The following is a 24,436-nucleotide window of genomic DNA, read 5'->3' on the forward strand; positions in this document are numbered from 1 at the left end:
CATGCGCTTTCAGACATTGCACAATACAATCTGTAACAACTAAAGCGGTTGTGCTTTTTATATAAAGATACTGTTTGTGTGTGTCTTGTTAAAAACAGGAAAGTGCATTGCAATGCAGCAGCGAGTCATATTGTTCCTTTCTCTCTTTCACTTGAATACAGTTGTAAACAGAGCGTGTGTCACGCCGGTATAAAGGATTTGGAGACGGGCGTAGGAATACACAATTGGGGTTTTTAATACACCCCCAAAAAACGTCCACAAAACACTGGGCAGTACCCAAACAAAAGAGCGAGGGTAAAACTCGTTGAACGACACGGGACGATACCCGTAATACACAATATTAACGGATAGGTACTCGCACCACCAACGGACATGGGAACAATAACCGACAGAAGGAACAGATGGCACATATATAACATACTAATCAGGGGAAATGGGAACCAGGTGTATGTAATCAGATAAGACAGTCCGTGGTTGATGATAATGAATCCCGTTCAGTGAAGTCTAGAAAGCCGGTGACGTAGACCTCCGGAACTAGTGAACAGAAGGAGCATCAGTACCGGGGGGATCCGTGACAGCATGTTTCCCATGTGGGTAGAATTTTCTGCCTGCATCCTCTAAAGAGCACTGGCAGTTCTGACTATCTCGTTCTCAATTTACGTCACTGTCTCTCCTCTATTTCTGATGGCAGAACACTGTTTTCTCACAGCAACACCAGGCTGTGTGTAGTGACAGCACTTTGTCCTTGTATTCCCTAACCTACCCCACATAGATACACGTCTAGATGGAATAGAATTTGCATATACAGTAAATGTCACAGTTGTCTTACAGTATAAATCGAATCCAACTTTATTTGAAGTGCATTTAAAATTGCAACAGACTTTATAGTAGAACATCTATTCATATTTGTTTCCGTTACTTTGAGTGGTGGTGCGTCTCTGTGTTAGTGAAGGCTACTCTATTCTCTCTTTCTGTGTTTCATTTCTCAGTACCCTGCAGCTATCGGCTGGATTCCACACATCCCACATGAGCTTGGATCCTCCAGCTGGAACCAGTTCCCAAAGGAAGTTCCCCAGAGTAATCAGCTTATTTATAGAGGCATTTCATTTTGGGATCGCTGACCCCTGATACCACTGTCTTGGAGCAGATTGTATTGAAATGCAAAAACTCAGCTCCAGCTTTTACTTTATTCTTTATTTTCTAGTTTACAGTCTCTGTCCATCTCTTCTCTCCATCTGGAGTCTTTTTGAAACTAGCTCCCTCTTGCACACATTTTTTCACTCACCCGTTGTAGAGCCACATTGATTTGCCCCACTTTTTGTCTCTTGAAGTTCATTGACTAGACTTTTGTTTGTGCTTATTGTATCTGTCTGCAGCAGTCACTTAGTATTAGGATCACTTCCCGGTCCAATACCTTGTTCACCTCTTTGATGTTTCCCTACAAGACTCAGATCAGTGAAGGTGAACAAATACACCCTGGAGCCATAAGAGGGAGACAACAGATAGTCCATTCAAACCAATGAAATAATTCATAGAACAGCAGCTGACCTTCTAGGTCATGGATGGGTCCGAAGATCAACTTGAACTTTTGATTGGCATGTTGACAAATCTTAGTCTGTCAGTCGGCTTTGATATTGTTGAGATGGGTCTTTGATCATGATGTAGCGAGACGCAACAGCTTAGCCCTTTATCTCAGCACCCATACACACTCCATATTCCAGAAACAGACTCAAACACTCTTCACCCCTGACCTATGAAATGAGGTGACAGGAAGAGTCTGCTGTCTCTACAGATAGAGTACTGTATCTGTGGTTTTGTCAACTGCTCTCCATTTGAATGTAGGTATGTTTCCTTTGTGTAACCACATTTAAGTGCAATGTCTGTTGCCTCATTCTCAAACATAGATAAACCATGCTGTCGCTGCCTCTTGTAATCGGAAATTAATGATCTGAGTTTCGGTTCGTGCTCTTACAAGAAACTGTCTCATCCAGCCCCCTCTCTCTTTCTCTCTCTCTTTCTTAGAGCTCTCGAGTGGCGCAGCAGTCTAAAGCCCTACATATCAGTGCTAGGGGCATCACTACAGACCCTGGTTTGATTCCAGGCTGTATCACAACTGGCTGTGATTGGGAGTCCCATAGGTCGGTGCACAATTGGCCTAGCATCGTTAGGTTTTGGCTGTGTAGGCTGTCATTGTAAACAAGAGTTTGTTCTGAACTGACCTGCCTAGTTAAAATAAATTCACTATCCTCTCTTCTTTCTCTGTCTACCCTCACTATCAGCAAAAATGCAAATGTATTCTTGATGTGGTTGACAACAGTCATGACCCTGCAAAAATGTCTCTACAGATAGAGTATGGTAGCTGTGATTTTGTCAACTGCGCTCCATTTAAATGTATGCATGTTTCCTTTGTGAAACCACATTTAAGTGCAATGTCTTGTCTGTCTGTTTGAAAGAAATGTATTTTAGCAGACTGTTCAACCTCCTTTTACACTCAAAGTAGACAGTTGCTAAATACAGTGGGGGGAAAAAGTATTTGATCCCCTGCTGATTTTGTACGTTTGCCCACTTACAAAGAAATGATCAGTCTATAATTTTAATAGTAGGTTTATTTAAACAGTGAGAGACAGAATAACAACAAAAAAATCCAGAAAAACGCATGTCAAAAATGTTATAAAATGATTTGCATTTTAATGAGGGAAACAAGTATTTGATCCCTCTGCAAAACATGACTTAGTACTTGGTGGCAAAACCCTTGTTGGCAATCACAGAGGTCAGACGTTTCTTGTAGTTGGCCACCAAGTTTGCACACATCTCAGGATGGATTTTGTCCCACTCCTCTTTGCAGATCTTCTCCAAGTCATTAAGGTTTCGAGGCTGACGTTTTGCAACTTGAACCTTCAACTCCCTCCACAGATTTGCTATGGGATTAAGGTCTGGAGACTGGCTAGGCCACTCCAGGACCTTAATGTGTTTCTTCTTGAGCCACTCCTTTGTTGCCTTGGCCGTGTGATTTGGGTCATTGTCATGCTGGAATACCCATCCACGACCCATTTTCAATGCCCTGGCTGAGGGAAGGAGGTATTCACCCAAGATTTGACGGTACATGGCCCCGTCCATCGTCCCTTTGATGCGGTGAAGTTGTCCTGTCCCCTTAGCAGAAAAACACCCCCAAAGCACAATGTTTCCACCTCCATGTTTGACGGTGGAGATGGTGTTCTTGGGGTCATAGGCAGCATTCCTCCTCCTCCAAACACGGCGAGTTGAGTTGATGTAAAATAGTTCCATTTTGGTCTCATCTGACCACAACACTTTCACCAGTTGTCCTCTGAGTCATTCAAATGTTCATTGGCAGACTTCAGACGGGCCTGTATATGTATTCTTGAGCAGGGGGACCTTGCGGGCGCTGCAGGATTTCAGTCCTTCACGGCGTAGTGTGTTACCAATTGTTTTCTTGGTGACTATGGTCCCAGCTGCCTTGAGATCATTGACAAGATCCTCCCGTGTAGTTCTGGGCTGATTCCTCACCGTTCTCATGATCATTGCAACTCCACGAGGTGAGATCTTGCATGGAGCCCCAGGCCGAGGGATATTGACAGTTCTTTTGTGTTTCTTCCATTTGCGAATAATCGCACCAAATGTTGTCACCTTCTTTGGTCTTGGCCATGGTGGAGAGTTTGGAATCTGATTGATTGATTGCTTCTGTGGACAGGTCTCTTTTTTACAGGTAACAAGCTGCGGTTAGGAGCACTCCTTTTAAGAGTGTGCTCCTAATCTCAGCTCGTTACTGGTATAAAAGACACCTGGGAGCCAGAAATCTTTCTGATTGAGAGGGGGTCAAATACTTATTTCCCTCATTAAAATGCAAATCAATTTATAACATTTTTGACATGTGTATTTATGGATATTTTTGTTGTTATTCTGTCTCTCACTGTTCAAATAAACCTACCATTAAAATGATAGACTGATCCTTTCTTTGTCAGTGGGCAAATGTACAAAATCAGCAGGGGATCAAATACTTTTTCCCCCCACTGTAGACCATTCCTAGGCAGGAGTTCTAGATCATTTTCTTTGCAATCCTGATACTGAGGAGCAACTTATTGCTTGATTGACTCATTGAAGCCATACGGTACTGCCCCCTCCATGTAGGCCTAGGTCTAAACCACTGTGGATTTACAGCGAAAACACCCAGGTGTCTTGTCCAGCTGCAGCCTTCAAAACCTCTGTCTCCAAGCCAGACACAGACCAAACATTTCCCTTCTGATACCCAAAATGCAATCTCTTCCAGTCAGGTTTCTGCACTCTTCTTCTGTCTCTCTGTTTCATGCTTTCTCTAACCTTCTCGTTCTTCTCTCGTTTCTGCTCTCATTCTACCTTCCTGTCTGCGTCGGATGAGGTTCAGATTACATACTTAACAAGAACCATGTATCCCTGACGGAGATGTCGTACAAAGGCGACAGGGTCCAAACCATCTCCCTCTCTGTCTCCGTCTGCCTTAGAGAGAGTACGAGACAAGACTCTCAGAGGATAGTGTTCAGTATCGGTGATAGGAAGTGGGAGGTTTATCTCCTTACTCTACTGGGCTCCCTCAGCTGACTCCCACCACCATCTCTGAGCTGTAGCGTGAGCCCTGGTGGGGAGTGACAGAGTGAGTTAGTGAGAGAGGTGGGTGCCTACTAGGGGGGGTTAGGCAGGGAGTTCATATGGAGGGGACATTCAAATGGCATGGCATAGTGAGATGTTATAGACCCCCCCCCCCCCCCCCCCCCGAAATATTAATGAATATGAAATGGAGAATATGCATCACAAGGATAACGCAGGCAGTGAAGGTGTTACATAGATACATAATACATCTCTGACGGCACTGCTCCCGGTCTTTCATATCATCTCCTTTGTGTTTGAGAATCCTCAAGACATCCACTTTTACAGAGACCAGGCAGAGAACAGTCAGAGACAGAGATGGTATTTTTGACAAGATCTTTGAGAGAAAGCATGTTGTACGAGCTTTCCTCATAAATGTGTTACTCACAGGAATACGGTGGGTGTATTTTTAGATTTAGTCTAACAAAAATAAACCATGCTGTCACTGCCTCTAGGAATCGGAAATTAATGATCTGAGTTTCGGTTTCTACCCTCACAAGAAATCAGCTCAAACGGTCTCATCCAGCCCCCTCTCTCTTTCTCTCGCTCTCTCGCAGCGCTAGAGGCATCACTACAGACCCTGGTTCGATTCCAGGATTTATCACAACTGGCTGTGATTGGGAGTCCCATAGGGTGGTGCACAATTGGCCCAGCATCATTAGGGTTTAGCCGTGTAAGCCGTCATTGTAAATAAGAATTTGTTCTTAAATGACCTGCCTAGTTAAATTAAAATTAAAATAAATTCACTATCCTCTCTTCTTTTTCTGTCTGTCACATCTACCCTCACTGTCAGCAAATGCAAATGTATTCTTGATGTGGTTGACAACGGTTTCCTGTAATTCTAAACATATTTGCCATGGCATGCCATTCAAATGCTATCTGGGGGGCCCCCCACCTTCCGGGGACTGTTGGGTTGTGTGGAATGCTGACCTGGAGTGATGACCTATCTGTAGAGAATTTTAATTCTGTCTTTCTGCATACTTTCCTTTATGGTAACTGATTCATCGGTGTCTTGGGACTGCAAGTTGCCATGGTGTTAAGCCGAAGTCCGAGTCTGGTCATGCTTGAAGTCAATGGGTTTTCTGGGTTGCCATGGTGCTAGTTGAAGCTTTGTTTCTCATCATTGGCTTTTTACAAATTACCTTTGCAATTTTCTTCAAGATGTAATCTCCAACATGTGACCATTCATCTGTAACCTCCTGTAACTGGCACCAGAACAGTATGAAGAGGATGGCCCATTGTATCTCGCCTTCTCAGATTGTCCCCAGATCACACCTAGCAGGAAAACATATTTCTGACCTCCACAGGGACACTGGACTTTATGTTACTCATTTATCGACCAGACTGTTTTGCTGTGGCAGTTGTGGTTAATGATCATAGGATAGGAGTAGACTAGAGCGTTGAAATCATTTCATCAGCTGGTGATTGTCAAACAAATAACTGTCGGTCTCACTGTAATTGACCGTTAATTAACATGAACACATTTAGCATCTCCTGGCTTCCACACAAAAGTCGAATAAATCCATGTAATATAGCCTACAACTTCACAATAAGTCCATTATTTACTTTAGACAGGTCTAAAGAAGCATGAAATGAAGAAAATGTAGTCTATTTCAGAAGAACAGAATAGCACACTCTGAGTTGTCTTTATGTTAGGTCCTGATGTGGCTATGCCAAATGTCTGTGGGCTACGCTAATTCATTTAGCAAACAAGATTTGCTTATAATTCCATGGCATTATTTTATATTCTTTTATAGTATTCAAAATACAATTGAACAAAGCTGAATAAAATATCCATATTTTTGGGGGAGTGCACACATGCGGCTATTCTGTGTTGTGCGGTTAACAAAGAAATAGGTACTGCTATGTGCTTAATTTATAGTTATTCATGTAACTTTAGTTGTTCTATAAACGTTGGGCTGTATGTTTTGATTTTTAATATATTATAAGGCTGCATGATGAGACTCTAATGAAGATTTGAAAAAAGTTGCTTGAAAGGCATGAGCTCTGCTTAGTTTTTTTTTGCGCAGGGTGTACACACTCCAATAGTCTCTCATTCACAATTTGACAAGCACTTGATAATTCCTCGAATTTCACGGCGGCATCCCCTTTGTGGCCGTAATGCACCCCCCCAAAAAATCCATGCCTTTTGCGGCCCGCGGGGCTGCATTGTGCCCTTCTCAGTGTGTGTGTGCTGCGAAATCTGAAGCGTATCTCCCTCACACTGCTCTCTGTCACGTGATCGGGTTTTTCCTCACAGACAGACACATCGGGGACGCAACTGCGCGTGTCCTAATCCAATTCCGAGGTGCATATTGAAGATATTTTTTTCGTCAGTCAACAAGATGAGTAGGCCTAACGAACAGCAAAAGTACTAGACTATGTCAATCTACTATCCCCCACAGTACAAAAGTCGACCAATTCTATTCTGTGCGATAAATAAATATTCCAAACATAGTCTGGGACGGTTGTGGGATGCGATAGATCCCAAATGAATACAAACCTTTTTATGCAATGCAAACGTTCTGACACAACAGATCAGAACGTTTAGCTTAAAATGTTGATAAACTAGGCTATTTCTTCACATTAAAAGCTCAGCAATGCGCACATGGTAGTAGGCGAATGTTCCATTAGCGGTAAAAACACCATAACCAAAAGTGGCCGCAAATGCAATTATGCATGAAATGCTTTTATTATAAAGGAGCATTTTTATGGTGAAGATTATCTTCCCCAAATTTGAAACTCACGCTGCTTATATATGCCAGTTAGGCTCTACACCCCTTGTAAAGCGGATTCATGTGTTTCATTTTAAGAAGTTATTTGCCCACTTTAGTTGTGATACAAAGCTTATTAAAACATATAGGCCTATGGGCTAGGCTGCATGAGGTGTGCGACTATGATTCGAACAAGTAAAAAAAAAAAAGGCATTGTTTCTAATGCTGGGCGTTTTATGCGGGGAAAAATACTTGTCATCTATGCACTTAAATAGTGAATGGAGGACGCTTTTCAACCCATGGTTTATTTTCATGCCAGCCAGGTTGGCTATACTCCTGTTGTAAATATAAGCAATGTGCTTAATATTAGGAAAGTTGAGAAATAAATATACTAGGCCTAGCCCATAGAAAGCTGATCCTCCTTTTTTTAGTAGAGACCATCACTCTGTTTTCTCCTGCAATGGCATAGCCTATAGAACTGTTGCGCAACATGAGCTCATGGGCTCTCATGAAGTGTTTGATTAGATGTTCGATTCGATTTGCATTGATGTCAGAGTGATTAGAGGGACAATAGAGTGCTGAGTACCAGGCAGTTAGCAAGTTTGGAACGCTACCAATGACCATCAGCAGCATCAGAGCTTGGAGAAGCCTAATTACAGTGACTCAACAGTCATGTGGAATTTGACTGGCGTCATGACTCGTGACCGCCGGTGTGGCGGTAATATGTTCACTGCAACAGCCCTAGTACTGTCCAACTAACCAGTGTCTCTGTTCTGTGTTTGAATCTGCAGGCAGCCAACTGAGTAAAGGCGACCATGCACTCCTGAGTGCATAGCATCGCTCGTGTTTCCTGCTTTTTCCTGGATCATCATCGGCTCAGTGATGAACCACACCCCTAGCCCCCACATGGCCGAGGCCGCTAAGTCCGGGGCGGGCCTGCTCTGTGGCCTGGGCCTGGGGCCGGACAGGGTCCGCTCTCCTGATAGCCTGACCCACACGCCCAGCCCCACGGGGGGCACCCCCAGCTCCAGCCCTCCCCTGCTGCTCTCCCCTGGCCTGGGCGAGTCTGGGGACTGGGAGAGCCGTGAGGAGCTGCGTCTGAGGGAGCTGGAGGAAGCCAGGGCGCGAGCTGCCCAGATGGAGAAGACAATGCGCTGGTGGTCGGACTGCACGGCCAACTGGAGGGAGAAGTGGAGCAAGGTGCGCTCCGAGAGGAACCGGGCACGGGACGAGGTGCGGCAGCTCCGACAGAGGCTGGACGCCCTGACCAAGGAGCTGACAGGCGCAAGGCGGGAGCGGCAGGAACTAGCCTCCGAAAACGAGACACTCAGACAGGAAGCACTGCGTCTCCGTGCTGACCAGGCCTCACCCTCCCACGCCCCCTCAGCACCACCTTCCTCCTCCTCCACTCCATCCTCCTCCTCCTCACAGCCCTTTGTGGACAGCAAGCAGGACAGGGTGAGCGAGGGGCCCGGGTCACCAGAACAGGAACCAGTGAGAGATGTGGACACAGAGAAACCTGACAGACAGAAGGTGAGAGAATGGTCACACACTCTAGAACCATACGATGTCAGTAAGAGACACACCCCAGTACTCCATAACCCAGAACAGTCAGAGAATGGTTTGCACAGATCAGAGCCAGGGGAAGGTTGGTCGGAGGTCTTGGTAGAAGATAGAGCACCAGTCACTTATTTGGGCCAGCGTTTCATCTTGTTAATGAAGAGCCAGCAGCAGATATGTCTCAGAGCTTAACCTCCAGCGTTGTGCCTCAGTGGGAGCTCAGCTGAAGTGTAGCTGTTGTTCTTAAAATAGAATCCCCCCTGCACAACCCTATCTTCTACCCAGGGGGGCACAGACTGGGTACTGCAGCATTGGAACCCAGTTCCCTCTCTGTGAGCCTCATATTCTCAGACATTTTGAAGGGGAGGGAAATGCCCTTTAGACACAGTAAAACAAGCTTCCAGTCACAGAAAAGCCTGTCATCTTGCGTGATTGGAAGGCATAGTAGCTGTTGGTGTCCTCAGATGTCCGTTGTCAATTAGACACAGGTCAAAATAGATTAAAAAAAGTCCCTGAGCTGGCTCATCAGGTGTATTCAAATCCTGTTTAGAACTCGTTGTTGAGAGTTGGATGAGATGAGGTTTCTGTTTTTAGGAAACGTGAATCTTGGCAAGGAGTGTTCAGCTGTGTGCAGCTCAAGCAGCAGTGAATACAGATCAGTGTCATTTGCAATCTGACTTGACCTTCAGCCAACTCACACATGGGGGCTTGCTGTTTCCATGGAAACGCTCGACAGACACACTTTCACACCCATACAGAACAGGAGGTTCACTTCAGGCATGGAAGGTAATGGCGATAACCGTGCTCAGTTTCCCAGTCTGGAGCCAAAGGGAACACAGAAAATAAGTGAATAATGAGAAGACGTACAACACAACCTGGAGGAGAATGTCCAGTCAAATTCTTCCTCAGTGGCTCACCATGGGCCAACATACACACTGAGCTCTCCCTAGGCAAGCAGCTGGCCATTTGTAATAAATCACTGTTGGATAAACAGCAGCATGAAGCTGAGCTGGGCATTGTGGGGATGCTCACATACAATCCCATTTCCTGCCCCTCCATTGTTCTCTCCCTCAGTCTTACACAGACACGCTGATTGCTTCCACATGTGACGGGCTGAGTGAGAGGAGCGGCGCTACCCGCTCACCTCCACCTCATACATTAACCTCTAGGTCCCCCTGCTGGCCACCACTGGTAACAGCCTGTGTTTTTCCTCCCATCTGATGTTTGTGCTCTTGTGCTCAGCTCTCTCAGTAACAGGAAGTTGGCAGAGGGTCCGGAGCCCTGTGTGGCTCCCAGAGACATGAAGAGACAGAAAAAAAGGCAGTGTTTGATTACTCCATGAAATGGCCCGGGAATGAATTTTTTACAGACAGGAAATTGGGATGGGGGTTATATGATAGCTGCTGTACCGGCGCTGTTGAGCTAGGAAAAAACCTGTCTCCCTGTTGGGGATTAATTAAGAAAAGTAAATATTTGAGTCTAGGAGTCCGCTTCGCTCTCCAGCCTTCTCGCTTGGAGTGGAGCTGTGATGGCTGACGTCAGGGTTTCAGAGTGGGGTGACTCCACTGCATGGTTCATCTAACCAAATCAAATGTTATTTGGCACATGCTTCATAAACAACAGGTGTAGACTAACAGTGAATGAAATTGCATATATCCCTCTTCCTCATTCCTCTCTCCTTTCTGGACATTCACCCGGATTCTCCCTTTTACTTACGCCCTCTGTCTCTCCCTCACTCCCTTCCACTTTATCACCTGTCATTCTGTTCTTTCTATCCCTCCCTTCTCCTAGGAGCTGGAGCTGTTGGAGTCCGTGCTGAGGTCCAAGGCGGAAGGTCCAGACTCGTGGGACGCCCGTAGTGCCAGCAGCCTGCGTTCTGCCCTGAGTCGACAGGACCGCAGCCGGCTGCTCTGGGATGACATCACTGCCATGGAGGAGGACCCCGGGAAGATCACTGCCCTCCAGCTCCGCCTCGACGAATCACAGAAGGTCCTGCTCAAGGAACGCGAGTAAGGAGAGGGGATCAAGGGAGTAGGAAGGAAGACAATATTTAGAGAGGTTGAGGAATATTCAATCACTGTATGTGAAGGTTCTTTCCTCAGACATATTATGGCTCGTATTGAATCGGAGCCAAACGAGACACCTTTCACAATGCATCCGTCCATCATATTTCATCATTAAATTAGCGTTAATGTTGAGTGTATGGAAAGTGTTGACTAGTAACTGCTCTGTCTCTTCTCTGTTCCACCCTGGCTGAGATGCCAGTCTCATCATTTACAAGCAGAGCCTCCTGTTTTTTGCCTGAGCTCAGCTCTGGCACCGCTGTAGCTTCCCACTCTCGCCAGCACTACCATCAGCCCCATTATCTTTTCCATTAGAATCGGAACTGTTTTATGAGCTCTCTGGAGGCTGCTGATTTTCGCTGGTGATTGGTCTGCATCTTCAGGTCCAACAATCTGGCAGAGCCCGTCTGTCTCTAAGACTGGTTTCTGTTGGGCTATTCTGCAACATTCTGGACCATTCATTCTGTCAGTGCCATAGGCATTGATATTCACCCAGAATGTTGAAGTCAGCTGTCACTTTTAGCTAACCACGACATCTATCCAACTCGGTTTGGATGGCATCACGGTTACATAGGATTTTGGGGGACACAGGTTCTGTCAAGTCTCTTCCTTCAAAAACATATTGAATAGGCACAGCTATTTTCCTGTATTAAATATTCAGAACTAATAGTGTGTCTGTTTTAGATTGTTCTCTGAAGGTTTGGGATCTATCTCTGTTGAATAGTCATCACCTATGTTGCTAGAGTAGTATTTAACCGTCTATGTTCTCTCCCCAGGGATAAGCATGCACTCAGTAAGAGCATAGAAAAGCTGGAAACAGAGCTCAACCAATGGAAACTCAAATACGAGGAGCAGAACAAGACCAAGCAGGAAGCAATGAAACAGGTGAGATTTGAAGGTCACTTTTACCTTCCGATCCCCCCCAACACCCGTCCAGGGGACGTATACGTGCCCTCTGAGGCCACGCATCAAACGGGGGAAAGGCATCAAACGTCAGCCCTTTCATCCTGGTGGTCTTAAAAGTGTTGACATCATATTGACCATGGGAATATGGCCATATACCCCCCCGTACCTACATCAATACAGCCTGGCAGACTGGCACACATCCACCTCACACAGACACACCTGCTGAGACAGCAGCTTCAAAGAGCCAGAGCCGACGGCTCAGAGTGTGTTTACAAGAGACTGCCACTAGGAGGCACTCTGTACTCAGAGCAGACAAGCTCTGTGTGTGTGTGTGTGTGTGTGTGTGTGTGTGTGTGTGTGTGTGTGTGTGTGTGTGTGTGTGTGTGTGTGTGTGTGTGTGTGTGTGTGTGTGTGTGTGTGTGTGTGTGTGTGTCATTGGAAAACCATGAATGGACTGGCAGGGTAGTCAGTGAAGACTGAATAATCTCTCTGGATATCATCAAGGGCAGAGAGAGAGGAGGTGGTGGAGGAGAGAGGAGAGGATAGAGAGGAGAGATAAGAGGGATGAGAACAGTGAGAGCGGCAATGAATGTTTGATGAGAAGGAGAGCGCAGAGAAGGAGAGGTGAAGGTTGAGCTGTGGCACGTGTGTATTATGTGCCTGGACCACGGTGGGATCTCCGAGGTTAAAGGGAGAAACCACTGTAGCCTGCACAGCTGAGTGAGAACGTCATGTTTTATGGTAACATATCAACCTTGAAGGTGGCTCAGTTTATAGGAGGAGAGCGAACTAACACTAAGACCATGGACGCCGATATTCTTACCAAGGAGCTTAACACCTGTAGATGTTCCTGCTGTCTGGCTGTATCCATCCATCCATCTCTCATCTCTCTCTCATCTCTCTCTCATCTCTCTCTCTCTCTCTCTCTCTTCTCTCTCATCTCTCTCTCTCATCTCTCATCTCTCTCTCATCTCTCTCTCATCTCTCTCTCTCTCTCATCTCTCTCATCTCTCTCTCATCTCTCTCTCTCTCATCTCTCTCTCATCTCTCTCTCTCTCTCTCTCATCTCTCTCTCATCTCTCTCTCTCTCTCTCTCATCTCTCTCTCATCTCTCTCTCTCATTTCTCTCTCATCTCTCTCATCTCTCTCTCTCTCCCATCTCTCATCTCTCATCTCTCTCTCATCTCTCTCTCATCTCTCTCTCTCATCTCTCTCTCATCTCTCTCTCTCCTCTCTCTCATCTCTCTCTCATCTCTCTCTCTCATCTCTCTCTCTCATTTCTCTCTCATCCATCTCTCATCTCTCATCTCTCTCTCATCTCTCTCTCTCTCCTCTCTCTTATCTCTCTCTCATCTCTCTCTCTCATCTCTCTCTCTCTCTCCTCTCTCTCATCTCTCTCTCATCTCTCTCTCTCTCTCATCTCTCTCTCTCTCTCTCTCTCTCTCTCATCTCTCTCTCTCATCTCTCTCTCTCTCTCTCTCTCTCGCTCTCTCTCTCTCATCTCTCTCTCATCTCTCTCTCTCTCTCTCTCTCTCTCTCATCCATCTCTCATCTCTCTCTCATCTCTCTCTCTCTCTCTCATCTCTCTCTCTCATCTCTCTCTCTCATCTCTCTCTCATTTCTCTCTCATCTCTCTCATCTCTCATCTCTCTCATCTCTCTCTCATCCATCTCTCATCTCTCTCTCATCTCTCTCTCATCTCTCTCTCTCATTTCTCTCTCATCTCTCTCATCTCTCTCATCCATCTCTCATCTCTCTCTCATCTCTCTCTCTCTCAGCTGAACATGTTGAAGGAGGTACACCAGGATGAGTTGGGTCGCATGTCGGAGGACCTGGAGGATGAGCTGGGAGCACGCACTAGTATGGACAAGAAACTGGCCGAGCTACGAGCAGAGGTGAGGCTGAAACACACAGCCAGTTGGCTTTTAAGCATCTATAATGGGTTGTAATGGACTGGACTTAGATAGCTTTATAGATCTCAAATCCCTTTACACATAATGGGGGTAATTCAGCCCATTCAACATCAATTGAACTCAAGTTGACACTTGTCTCTAACTGTGACCCACTAGTTGACATGGTGGAAGTGAGAGCTGGCTGGGTGGGCAGTGTGTCACTGACGTACTAAGTTGCCATTTTTGGAGAGTATATTTCACGCCTGTGGCTCATGGTGGAGTGGAACGAGTCCTCTCCTTTGAAGTGTTCTTTAGAGCGCCTTCCTCCCATCGCCTGTCCCCCCTCAGAGGAGCGGGTCACATTGTCCCAGCGGCCCCTGGGGGCCCGACACGAGTCCACTGTCAGCCACACGTGCCTCACGCCTCTCCCCACATTTCTCTCCCTCTCCTGTATTCTTCCTCATTGCCCCAGCAGCAACATCCTCCCCGCTCAACGCCGCTCGGATATCAGCCGTGAGAATACACGCTGAGCATGTTTAATGGCTCTGCTGTGGTGGCTGGGAGGCCGGGGCTGAAGGAAAGGAGAGTATGATAAAATGCTAATGGGGAGCCCCATCACTCGTAGAGCGTTTACAAAGGGCTTTACTGTCACGACCTGCACACTGGTGCTCTGACTGACTGACTGCAGGGAGGCGTCTCTGTATTCCCCTCTGGTACAGCGATTGGTTGATTCAACGTTCCCTCTGACCTCGTCCTCTCCCCTCTGATTTGACATGGTTTTCCCCTCCTCTCCTCCCCCACTCCCTCCTCCTCCCACTCCTCCTCAGATGGAGCGGCTGCAGGTGGAGAACGCTGCCGAGTGGGGCCGGCGGGAGCGTCTGGAGACAGAGAAGCTGGCGCTTGAGAGGGACAACAAGAAGCTGCGGGCGCAGACGGAGGACCTGGAGGAACAGCTGGCCCGTAAACGGAGGCAGGCGGCCAGTGCCCTGGACACTGACCTCAAGACCATCCAGACTGAGCTGTTTGAGAGGAACAAGGTGAGCGCAGAGAGCAGGAACCCCCCCCCCCCCCCCCCCTCCGTGCACTTCTGACTCCCCCCTTCTGTGCACCTCTGACTCCCCCCTTCTGTGCACCTCTGACTAAGGCACATATGGGAGGTTCACTAGTGTAGTCTACCCAGGAGTGGTTTCATACACCCCCAGGCTTTTACCCAAGTATAATTTGTGAGGGAGTGGCGCAGAGACCAGGCTTTGTGGAATTCAGCTACAGTCGTGGCCCAAAATTTTGAGAATGACACAAATATTTAATTTTCACAAAGTCTGCTGCCTCAGTTTGTATGATGGCAATTTGCATATACTTCAGAATGTTATGAAGAGTGATCCGATGAATTGCAATTAATTGCAAAGTCCCTCTTTGCCATGCAAATAAACTGAATCCCCCAAAAACATTTCCACTGCATTTCAGCCCTGCCACAAAAGGACCAGCTGACATCATGTCAGTGATTCTCTCGTTAACACAGGTGTGCGTGTTGACAAGGACAATCACTCTATCATGCTGATTGAGTTCGAATAACAGACTGGAAGCTTCAAAAGGAGGGTGGTGCTTCGAATCATTGTTCTTCCTCTGTCAACCATGGTTACCTGGAAAGAAACACATGCCATCATCATTGCTTTGCACAAAAAGGGCTTCACAGGCAAGGATATTGCTGCCAGTAAGATTGCACCTAAATCAACCATTTATCGGATCATCAAGAACTTCAAGGAGAGTGGTTCAATTGTTGTGAAGAAGGCTTCAGGGCGCCCAAGAAAGTCCAGCAAGCGCCAGGACCTTCTCCTAAAGTTGATTCAGCTGCGGGATCGGGGCACCACCAGTACAGCGCTTGCTCAGGAATGGCAGCAGGCAGGTGTGAGTGCATCTGCACGCACAGTGAGGCAAAGACTTTTGGAGGATGGCCTGGTGTCAAGAAGGGCAGCAAAGAAGCCACTTCTCTCCAGGAAAAACATCAGGGACAGACTGATATTCTGCAAAAGGTACAGGGATTGGACTGCTGAGGACTGGGGTAAAGTCATTTTCTCTGATGAATCCCCTTTTCGATTGTTTGGGGCATCCGGAAAAAAGCTTGTCTGGAGAAGACAAGGTGAGCGCTACCATCAGTCCCGTGTCATGCCAACAGTAAAGCATCCTGAGCCCATTCATGTGTGGGGTTGCTTCTCAGCCAAGGGAGTGAGCTCACTCACAATTATGCCTAAGAACACAGCCGTGAATAAAGAATGGTACCAACACATCCTCCGAGAGCAACTTCTCCCAACCATCCAGGAACAGTTTGGTGACGAACAATGCCTTTTCCAGCATGATGGAGCACCTTGCCATGAGGCAAAAGTGATAACTAAGTGGCTCAGGGAACAAAACATCGATATTTTGGGTCCATGGCCAGGAAACTCCCCAGACCTTAATCCCATTGAGAACTTGTGGTCAATCCTCAAGAGGTGGGTGGACAAACAAAACCCACAAATTTTGACAAACTCCTAGCATTGATGATGCATGAATGGGCTGCCATCAGTCAGGATGTGGCCCAGAAGTTAATTGACAGCATTCCAGGGCGGATTGCAGAGGTCTTGAAAAAGAAGGGTCAACACTGCAAATATTGACTCTTTGCATCAACTTCATGTAATTGTCAATAAAAGCCTTTGACACTTATGAAATGCTTGTAATTATACTTCAGTATTCCATAGTAACATCTGACAAAAATATTATTGACATTCGCCCAATGTCAATAATCCCAAAAATGTCAATGATGAAACGCTAACCGTGTACCTATGTTTGCCCTCTAGTTGCATGCTTTTTCTTTGTTTGCTGAAATCCATTCCTTGAATAAACGTGAATCAAATACAACCATGGGCTGTTTCCTTGTTGAGATTCAATTGGCACATGTGCAATTGCACTGAGTTGCCATCTTACAGCAACAGCAATGAGCAAACAGTCAGTGGTTGTATTTGATTAACGTTTCTTGAAAACTAAACGACGGAAAAGCACCCCAAAGAAAAGCAAAGCTAAAAAGGTGTGTTTTAAGATTTATTTTAAATATGTCCACAGTTTTGTCCTTCCTCAGGGTCTCTGGCAGGCTATTCCAGATGCTGGGGACATAATAGCTAAAGTCTGCCTCTCAATGCCTCTAGGTCCTAGGCTCATGAAATAATATTATATAGATTTTTTATTTAACTAGGCAAGTCAGTTAAGAACAAATTCTTATTTTCAATGACAGCCTAGGAACAGTGGGTTAACTGCCTTGTTCTATTTTGTCTTACCCAATCACCCTCTGAATGGCACACATACACAATCCATGTCTCAAGGCTTCAAAATCCTTCTTTAACCTGTCTCCCATCCTTCATCTACACTGATGGAAGTGGATTTAACAGGTGACTTCAATAAGCGATCATAGCTTACACCTGGATTCACCTGGTCGGTCTATGTCATGGAAAGAGCCGGTGTTCCTAATGTTTTGTACACTCAGTGAGCAATATGTTCAGAACATCAAATCGCCTCAGCATCGTGATAATATCGTAAGGTCTGTGGACATTCTCAGCCCTACCTGTAACGAGGACATTTACACGTGAATCATTTAGAAGACACTCTTATTCCAAATGAAATACAGGAGTAACGGCACATCGACGGATTCTTTTACATTTTCTTCGGCTCAGGAATTTCAACCAGAGACCTTTCACTTGCTGGTGCAACACACTTAACCTCTAGGCTATAGGATTAACACACATCATGCCTTCCACCCCGAGGGATACTTATTTGCAAATAGTCTCACATGAACTGGGAGACGGAGAGAGGAGTGGAAAGGAAAGAGAACGTGGAGCACACAGACAGGCAGATGGAGATGGTGGAACCTTCAAATCTTCAATTCAAACCTGTCCCCTCCATGCACAGTGCTACACTGCCACAGGACCCAATTATCCCGTGCTGTCCATAAATTCTGCCCATGTCACAGAGATTAAGGACCCTTATCCGTCAAGAGCAGGCGGCCTGTTCCGACTGGGTAGTGTCCTTGTGCACCAGATGACATGAATGCATCATGCTGGATAGGCCTCAGTGCACCGCATGGCATGCAGCCTCCCACCAGTGCTTACGGATTACACGCCGTACAGCTGTGAATAATCTCTAGTCGTTAGGTCTCTGCCTGCTTGTTGGACACGTAGGAAATATGCCTCTCATCAGACACGTACGAAGCATGTGTTCATCCGACAGGTTCTCTAGCTGGCTGCTGTGGCAACTGATCACGGCCGACAACTCAGGTCACCACTGAGAGAGAATAGAGGAGAAGAGAGGATATGTTGCTCTCCCTCCCTCCATCTGTCCCTCCCTCCCTCCCTCCCTCCCTCCCTCCCTCCATTCTTCCCTCTCGATCTATCTCTGTCTGGGTGTAATCTCTGGGTCCAGCTGTGCCCTGTTAGAGGAATCTACGGAGGAATAAAAACATTCGGTGTAGGCTCGTTATGAGCGCCGTCCGTCTCTCTCCAGGATCCCCAGATTTATAGACTGGGCCTAAAGCACCCTGCATCACTCGTTCACTCTCTCTCTCTCTCTCTCTCCTCTCTCTCTCTCTCTCTCTCTCTCTCTCACGCACTCTCACTCAACACTCACTCTCCTTTAGTAACTTATTTACTCACTCACTCACTCACTCACTCACTCACGCACTCGTTCTCTCACCTGCCCGCTCGCTCGCTCACTCACTCACTCACTCACTCACTCACTCACTCACTCACTCACTCACTCACTCACTCACTCACTCACTCACTCACTCATTCACTCTCTCTCTTTCTCTCTCTCAATTCAATTCAATTCGCTCTATTGGCATGACGTAACAATGTACATATTGCCAAGCTTATTTTGGGTATTTGCAATATAAAAATAAATAAAAATGAGAATCAAAATTGTCAACGGGACAACAGTAACAACAATAACCAAGGGTCAAAATAACCATACATTCAACAATAACAATAGGCATACAGTAGAGTACATGTGCAGGTTGATTGGTTTGTCAGACACTGTCCCTCAATTTATGGCAGGCAGCAATGTAGTGCGCTGACAACCCACAGCTCTCTGTGTCCTCCCCCAACAGGACGGGTAGCCTATCCTCATCAGAGAGGTCTTTGAAACCTTGAATAAGGGTTTCAAATTTGGGAAAATGACACTCTAATTGTTTTATATTTTTTACGGTTTGTCAGGAAATGCAGCTCTGTCTCAGGTTCTGCTGTTGTGCAGTGGTTGCACAGCCTTTCCTCTACAGGGAGCCAGGTTTTCCTGTGTCTACCCTTCTAAATGGCAAGGCTGTGCTCACTGAGCCTGTACTTTGTCAAGGTTTTTCTAAGGTTTTGATCAGTAACCATGGTCAAATATTTAGCCACGGTGTGCTGTCGATTTAGGGCCAGATAGCACTGCATTTTGCTTTGTGTTTGTGCTTGTGTTTCCCAATAAGCAATGTAGTTTTGTTTTGACTGTGTTGTAATTTGGTTTATTCTGATTGATTGGATGTTCTGGTCCTGAGGCTTCAGTGTGTTAGTAGAACAGGTTTGTGAACCCAGCCCCAGGACCAGCTGGATGAGGGGACTCTTTTATTTGCTCAGCTCTTGGCATTGCAGGGCTTGGTAATGATATGAGAGGGGGTCACTGTATTTTAGATGTTTCCAAAACTTAATTGCTATTTTTTGAGTTTTTATTATTAGTGGATATTGGCCTAATTCTGCCCTGCATGCATTGTTTGTAGTTTCCCTCTGGACAGTAGGAGAATCTTACAGAACTCTGCATGCAGGGTTTCAATGGGGTGTTTGGTAGGTATTTCAATTTGAATTTGCTTTTTAATGGTGTAGAATGCCCTGCGTGCTTTCTCTCTCAGTTCATTCACTGCCTCATTAAGGTGTCCAGTTGAGCTTATTTTTAAACATAAGTAATTGTAGTGTGTACAGTACTCTATATATTTTGTACCAATTGAGAACTTTGTTCTAATTCCCTGAGATCTGGATCTTCTCTGGAAAATCATTATTTTAGTCTTTTTGGGGTTTACTGCCAGGGCCCAGGTCTGGCAGTACTGCTCTAGCAGGTCCAGGCTCTGTGCTGTAGGCCATGTGCTGTGGGTGACAGCAGGCATAGGTCATCTGCGAAGAGTAGATATTTAACTTCTGAATTGTGGAGACTAACACCAGGGGCTGAGGATTTTTCTAGAATAGTGGCCAATTCGTTAATGTAAATATCTCTCTCTCTCTCTCGCTCTCTCTCTCTCTCGCGCTCTCTCACCCACCCACCCACTCACTCATTCATTCTCTCTCTTTCATCCAGTCGTTCTCACACACTCTCTGTCAGCCAGGGTGGGGTGGCGAGAGGGAGGAGGAGCAAAAAGATGGACGGATGAAGGATGGTAGAGAAAGAAAGAGGCCCTCAGGGAGTAAGTGAGAGTGTGGAGAGTAGAAGACCTGAAAAGGAATAGTCCAAGCACCAAGTATATCAACCCAGATAAGGAATAGGATGTGTGTGTGTCTCCAGTATACAAATAGGCCAGGCCTGGAGACACTGAGACTGTGTGGCTGATGGATGTCCTTCCCTGTGTGTTGTTGAGGCAGGGTATCGATCGAGACAGGGGGAGAGAAACACGCCGAGCGATTAAGACACTGTGGCGACACCGACAAAAGAACAAAGTGTGATTGATACCAAAATCATACCCGTCCCCAGCCCAGGCTTTCTGAGCAACTCACGGCCAGCTAGGAGATTGATGTCCTCTGTCGCAGTGCAATTCAGATGGCCTGAGGAGAGAGAGGGGGAATGGGACTGTGTTTGTGTGTGTTCCTGTGTGTTGTCATCCGTCTTGGTGTGTAGGCTACTGTGGGTTTGTTCCCCCTGTGTGTGTGCGTGTGTGTGTGTGTGTGTGTGTGTGTGTGTGTGTGTGTGTGTGTGTGTGTGTGTGTGTGTGTGTGTGTGTGTGTGTGTGTGTGTGTGTGTGTGTGTGTGTGTGTGTGTGTGTGTGTGTGTGTGTGTGTGTGTGTGTATTGGTTCCATTGGTCCCATTGAAGACAAGTTGAACTGCAGCCTATTGATGAAGAAAGTAAAGTGCAGAGAGAGAGAGAGGTAAAGAGAGGTTCGATACATGTATTTAATCAGAAGCTGAGCTGAGAGCCACAGTGCTGGTCACATCCTGTAGAACAGGCCAGTGGTTTATCAGTGTGCTGTCTAAGCTGTCTGACACACACTACCCCTGTGTTCCCTACAGTCTATCTCTACTCTTCCTCCTCCCAGAGGCCTCCTACAAGGCCAAGCCTTGTCTCCCTATGTGAGATAGCGTTCTGTCTATCTGTCTGCGTGAATGCAGTTTGGTATCAATATGTGTGTGTGTGTGTGTGTGTGTGTGTGCGTGTGTGTGTGTGTGTGTGTGTGTGTGCGTGTGTGTGTGTGTGTGTGTGTGTGTGTGTGCGTGCGTGCGTGCGTGCGTGTGTGTGTGTGTGTGTGTGTGTGTGAGCCTATCAGCAGTACTAACTCTACAGCATCCTTTAAACTGGAATTGCCCTGGTACTGGAGGTTGTCTTTGTTGAAGAGGTGGTTGTGGACTGTTTGCTGGTTGTTGTTGACTTTGATCCATGCTGTTTTCTAGGAGGTGAGTCCCTTCTTCATAGTGCCAGTCTGTAACAATGGGCCGTCAATGGGCCGTCCCTCTAGCCATCTGTGGCCCAGCCAAGAAGCACACACCCTTTACCGTCGCCAGCATCCCCACTGAGATCTGGCTTACCCTACCGTCTCACCATCTGCGCATGTGTGAGTGTGTGTTTGTGTGAGTGTATGTGTGTGTGTGCTCATGCATATGTGTCTGTGCGCGTGCCTGCGTGTCTGTCTGTCTGTCTGTCTGTCTGTCTGTCTGTCTGTCTGTCTGTCTGTCTGTCTGTCTGTCTGTCTGTCTGTCTGTCTGTCTGTCTGTGTGTGTGTGTGTGTGTGTGTGTGTGTGTGTGTGTGTGTGTGTGTGTGTGTGTGTGTGTGTGTGTGTGTGTGTGTGTGTGTGTGTGTGTGTGTGTGTGTGTGTGTCTGCGTTGCAGGTAGTTAATCATGAAGCCTCTGTAGATGATTATAGACTGCTACATATGCTGAAGGTGACAAGGAGAACTGCTCGGCTATATTTTATAATATTATACACCGGGCATCATCTTTGATGCTCGATGAATAAGATGAATCCCCCTATGTGCAGAGACAAGCCCCTGCCCTCACTGACACACACACACACACCATACATATACAGTTTAACCTCGATCTCCGTCTCTCACACACAAGGACTTACTCACACGTTTCTCTCATTTCTCTGCCAGCACTGCTTTCCTCCACATTATGAAGCTCTAGTAAACGATGTGACACATGTTCAGATGCCAGTACAGAAAGTAGATTTAATATGGAGCGCAGCAGGATTCTATTTCAGCTTCATACACAGATCCAGACATCTGTGCGTGAACAAATCTTAGGTTAAAGATGAATGTAGAAGCACAGTTCCTAGTACTGTGTGAAGCGGCAGTGTGGGAGACAGAACAGACAGAGACAGAGAGACAGAGAGACAGAGAGAGACAGAGAGACCGAGAGACAGAGAGACAGAGAGACAGAGAGACAGAGAGACAGAGAGAGATCACCAGGTCAACCAGAGGAGGCTGGTTTTGGAGACAGAAGCTATAGGAGGATGGGCTCATTGTAATGGCTGGAATGGAATTAATGGAATGGTACCAAACACATGGAAACAACGTGTTTGCCTCCGTTCCACTGATCCAATTCCAGCCATTAGTGTGAGCCCGTCCTCCCATAGCTCCTTCCACCAGCCTCCCCTGAGGTCAACCCTGTACAAGCAGCAGAATTCAAACATCAGCTGTTTGAAACATCAAAGAGAGACAGAGTAAGGAGCTCAAGGTAACGCACTCACTCTGTTCTTTCTCTCCCCCATCTCTCTCTCTCGCTCGCTCTCTCCCCCTCTTTCTCTCTCTCTATCTCTCTCTCGCTCTCTCTCCCTCTTTCTCTCGCTCTATCTCTCTCTCTCTCCCCATCTCTCTCTAGCTCTCCCCCTCTTTCTCTCTCTCGCTCTCCATCTCTCTGTCCCCCTCTCTCCCTCTTGCCCTCTCTCTCTCCTTCCCCTCTCTCTCTCTCTCTCTCTCTCTCTCTCTCTGTCTCTCTCTCTCCCCTCTCTCTTTCTCCCACTCTTGCTTCCTATCTCTACACCCGCTGTCTCCCCCTCTACTCCCTCTGGATATGCCTACTGGAAAAATAAAGAGAGCTTTGTTTAATGACAAGCCTCCCAGTCTCTCACCAAGGACCGGAACCTTGGCTCTGAGGAGCCTCTCACCTCTCTGAGTGGGTTTGTGAAGGGGTTTGTGTCAGGCCCAGCCAGATAACAGAAATCCTTGTGTAACAGTGAATAGAACATCATGTTTGGTGAGAAAAATGCGTTGGGTTTTTTTTCTGAAGCGTACAGGATTTCCTCTCTCTCTCTCTCTCTCTCTCTCTCTCTCTCTCTCTCTTTCTCTCTCTCTCTCTTTCTCTCTCGCTCTCTTTCTCTCTCTCTCTCTCTCTCTCTCTCTCTCTCTTTCTCTCGCTCTCTCTCTCTTTCTCTCGCTCTCTCTCTTTCTCTTGCTCTCTCTCTCTTTCAATTCAATTCAAAGTGCTTTATTGGCATGGGAAACATATGTTTACATTGACAAAACAGCTGAAATAGATAATAAACAAATGTTAAATAAACAATTAAAAATGAACAGTAAATATTAGGAATAGAGACATTTCAAAGGTCAGATTATGGCTACAGTATATACAGTCTCTCTCTCTCTCTCTCTCTCTCTCTCTCTCTCTCTCTCTCCCTCTCTCTCTCTGACCCTCTCTCTCTGTCTCTCTCTCTCTCTCTCTCTCTCTCTCCCTCTCTCTGTCTGACCCTCTCTCTCTGTCTCTGTTTCTCTCTTTCTCTCGCTCTCTCTTTATCTTTCTCAAACACAAGTAAACCCAACCAAACCTCTCCACCCCCCTCCATTCAATGCAGCTGCAGCCTATAGGGCCAATACATCACCTCCCTCCCCCTCCTGAAACAGCTGCCCCTGCTCCTCCCTGCAGATGCCCCCCCCCCCCAGGCTCCTCCCATCTCCAGGAATAAAACCTGACCGCTCACCAATCACACTGATTAATGAGCCCATACACACTGCTCATCTGCTCTGCCTGTATAATGGACTGACTCTCTCACACTGTTGATGCTGGTTAACAGGTTACACTAGTTAGTTAGCTTCATTGTCATCACAACATCTGTTGCATGGGTTTGCAATGTGTGTGTTTCATTGAGGGTGATACGCTTAATATGTGTTTGTGGCAGTGTTTGCGTTTGTGTGTGTGTGTGTGTGTGTACCTGTACACACATTCATTGTTTTGTTGTCCTTCCGTGCTGATACTGTATGCAAATGAGCTCTCCTGGCGTGTGGTAATAACATCTGGGGTTAATTAGTGTGAAATGATTTGTCTTGTTCCTCACATTCAGGGGCTCCTGTCTCAGTACTTCTCCATTTGGACCTGCTGTGCTTTCCGTGAGGGAGTCTTCTCTTTCATATCCCCGTCGCTCTCACCGCCTCCCCCTCCCCCCTTCCTCGCTCTCCTCCTCCCTCTGATACTCCAT

At 46.6% G+C, this 24,436-nt stretch overlaps 1 protein-coding gene across 1 annotated transcript in view; it reads left to right on the top strand.

Annotated features, from left to right (window-relative positions):
• LOC106587147 (coiled-coil domain-containing protein 102A) overlaps positions 1–24,436 on the top strand; it is an 86,246-nt gene that overhangs the window by 25,026 nt on the left and 36,784 nt on the right. The window contains exons 2-6 of the mRNA XM_014175207.3: positions 8,144–8,885; positions 10,704–10,921; positions 11,752–11,860; positions 13,660–13,776; positions 14,601–14,810. Of these exons, the coding sequence (XP_014030682.1) occupies positions 8,235–8,885; positions 10,704–10,921; positions 11,752–11,860; positions 13,660–13,776; positions 14,601–14,810 (1,305 nt within the window). The 5' untranslated portion in view covers positions 8,144–8,234. The remainder of the gene's footprint in view (positions 1–8,143; positions 8,886–10,703; positions 10,922–11,751; positions 11,861–13,659; positions 13,777–14,600; positions 14,811–24,436) is intronic.

This window comes from Salmo salar, chromosome 26 (assembly GCF_965601325.2).
Source record: "Salmo salar chromosome 26, fSalSal1, whole genome shotgun sequence".
In the NCBI taxonomy this organism is placed as follows: Eukaryota; Metazoa; Chordata; class Actinopteri; order Salmoniformes; family Salmonidae; genus Salmo; species Salmo salar.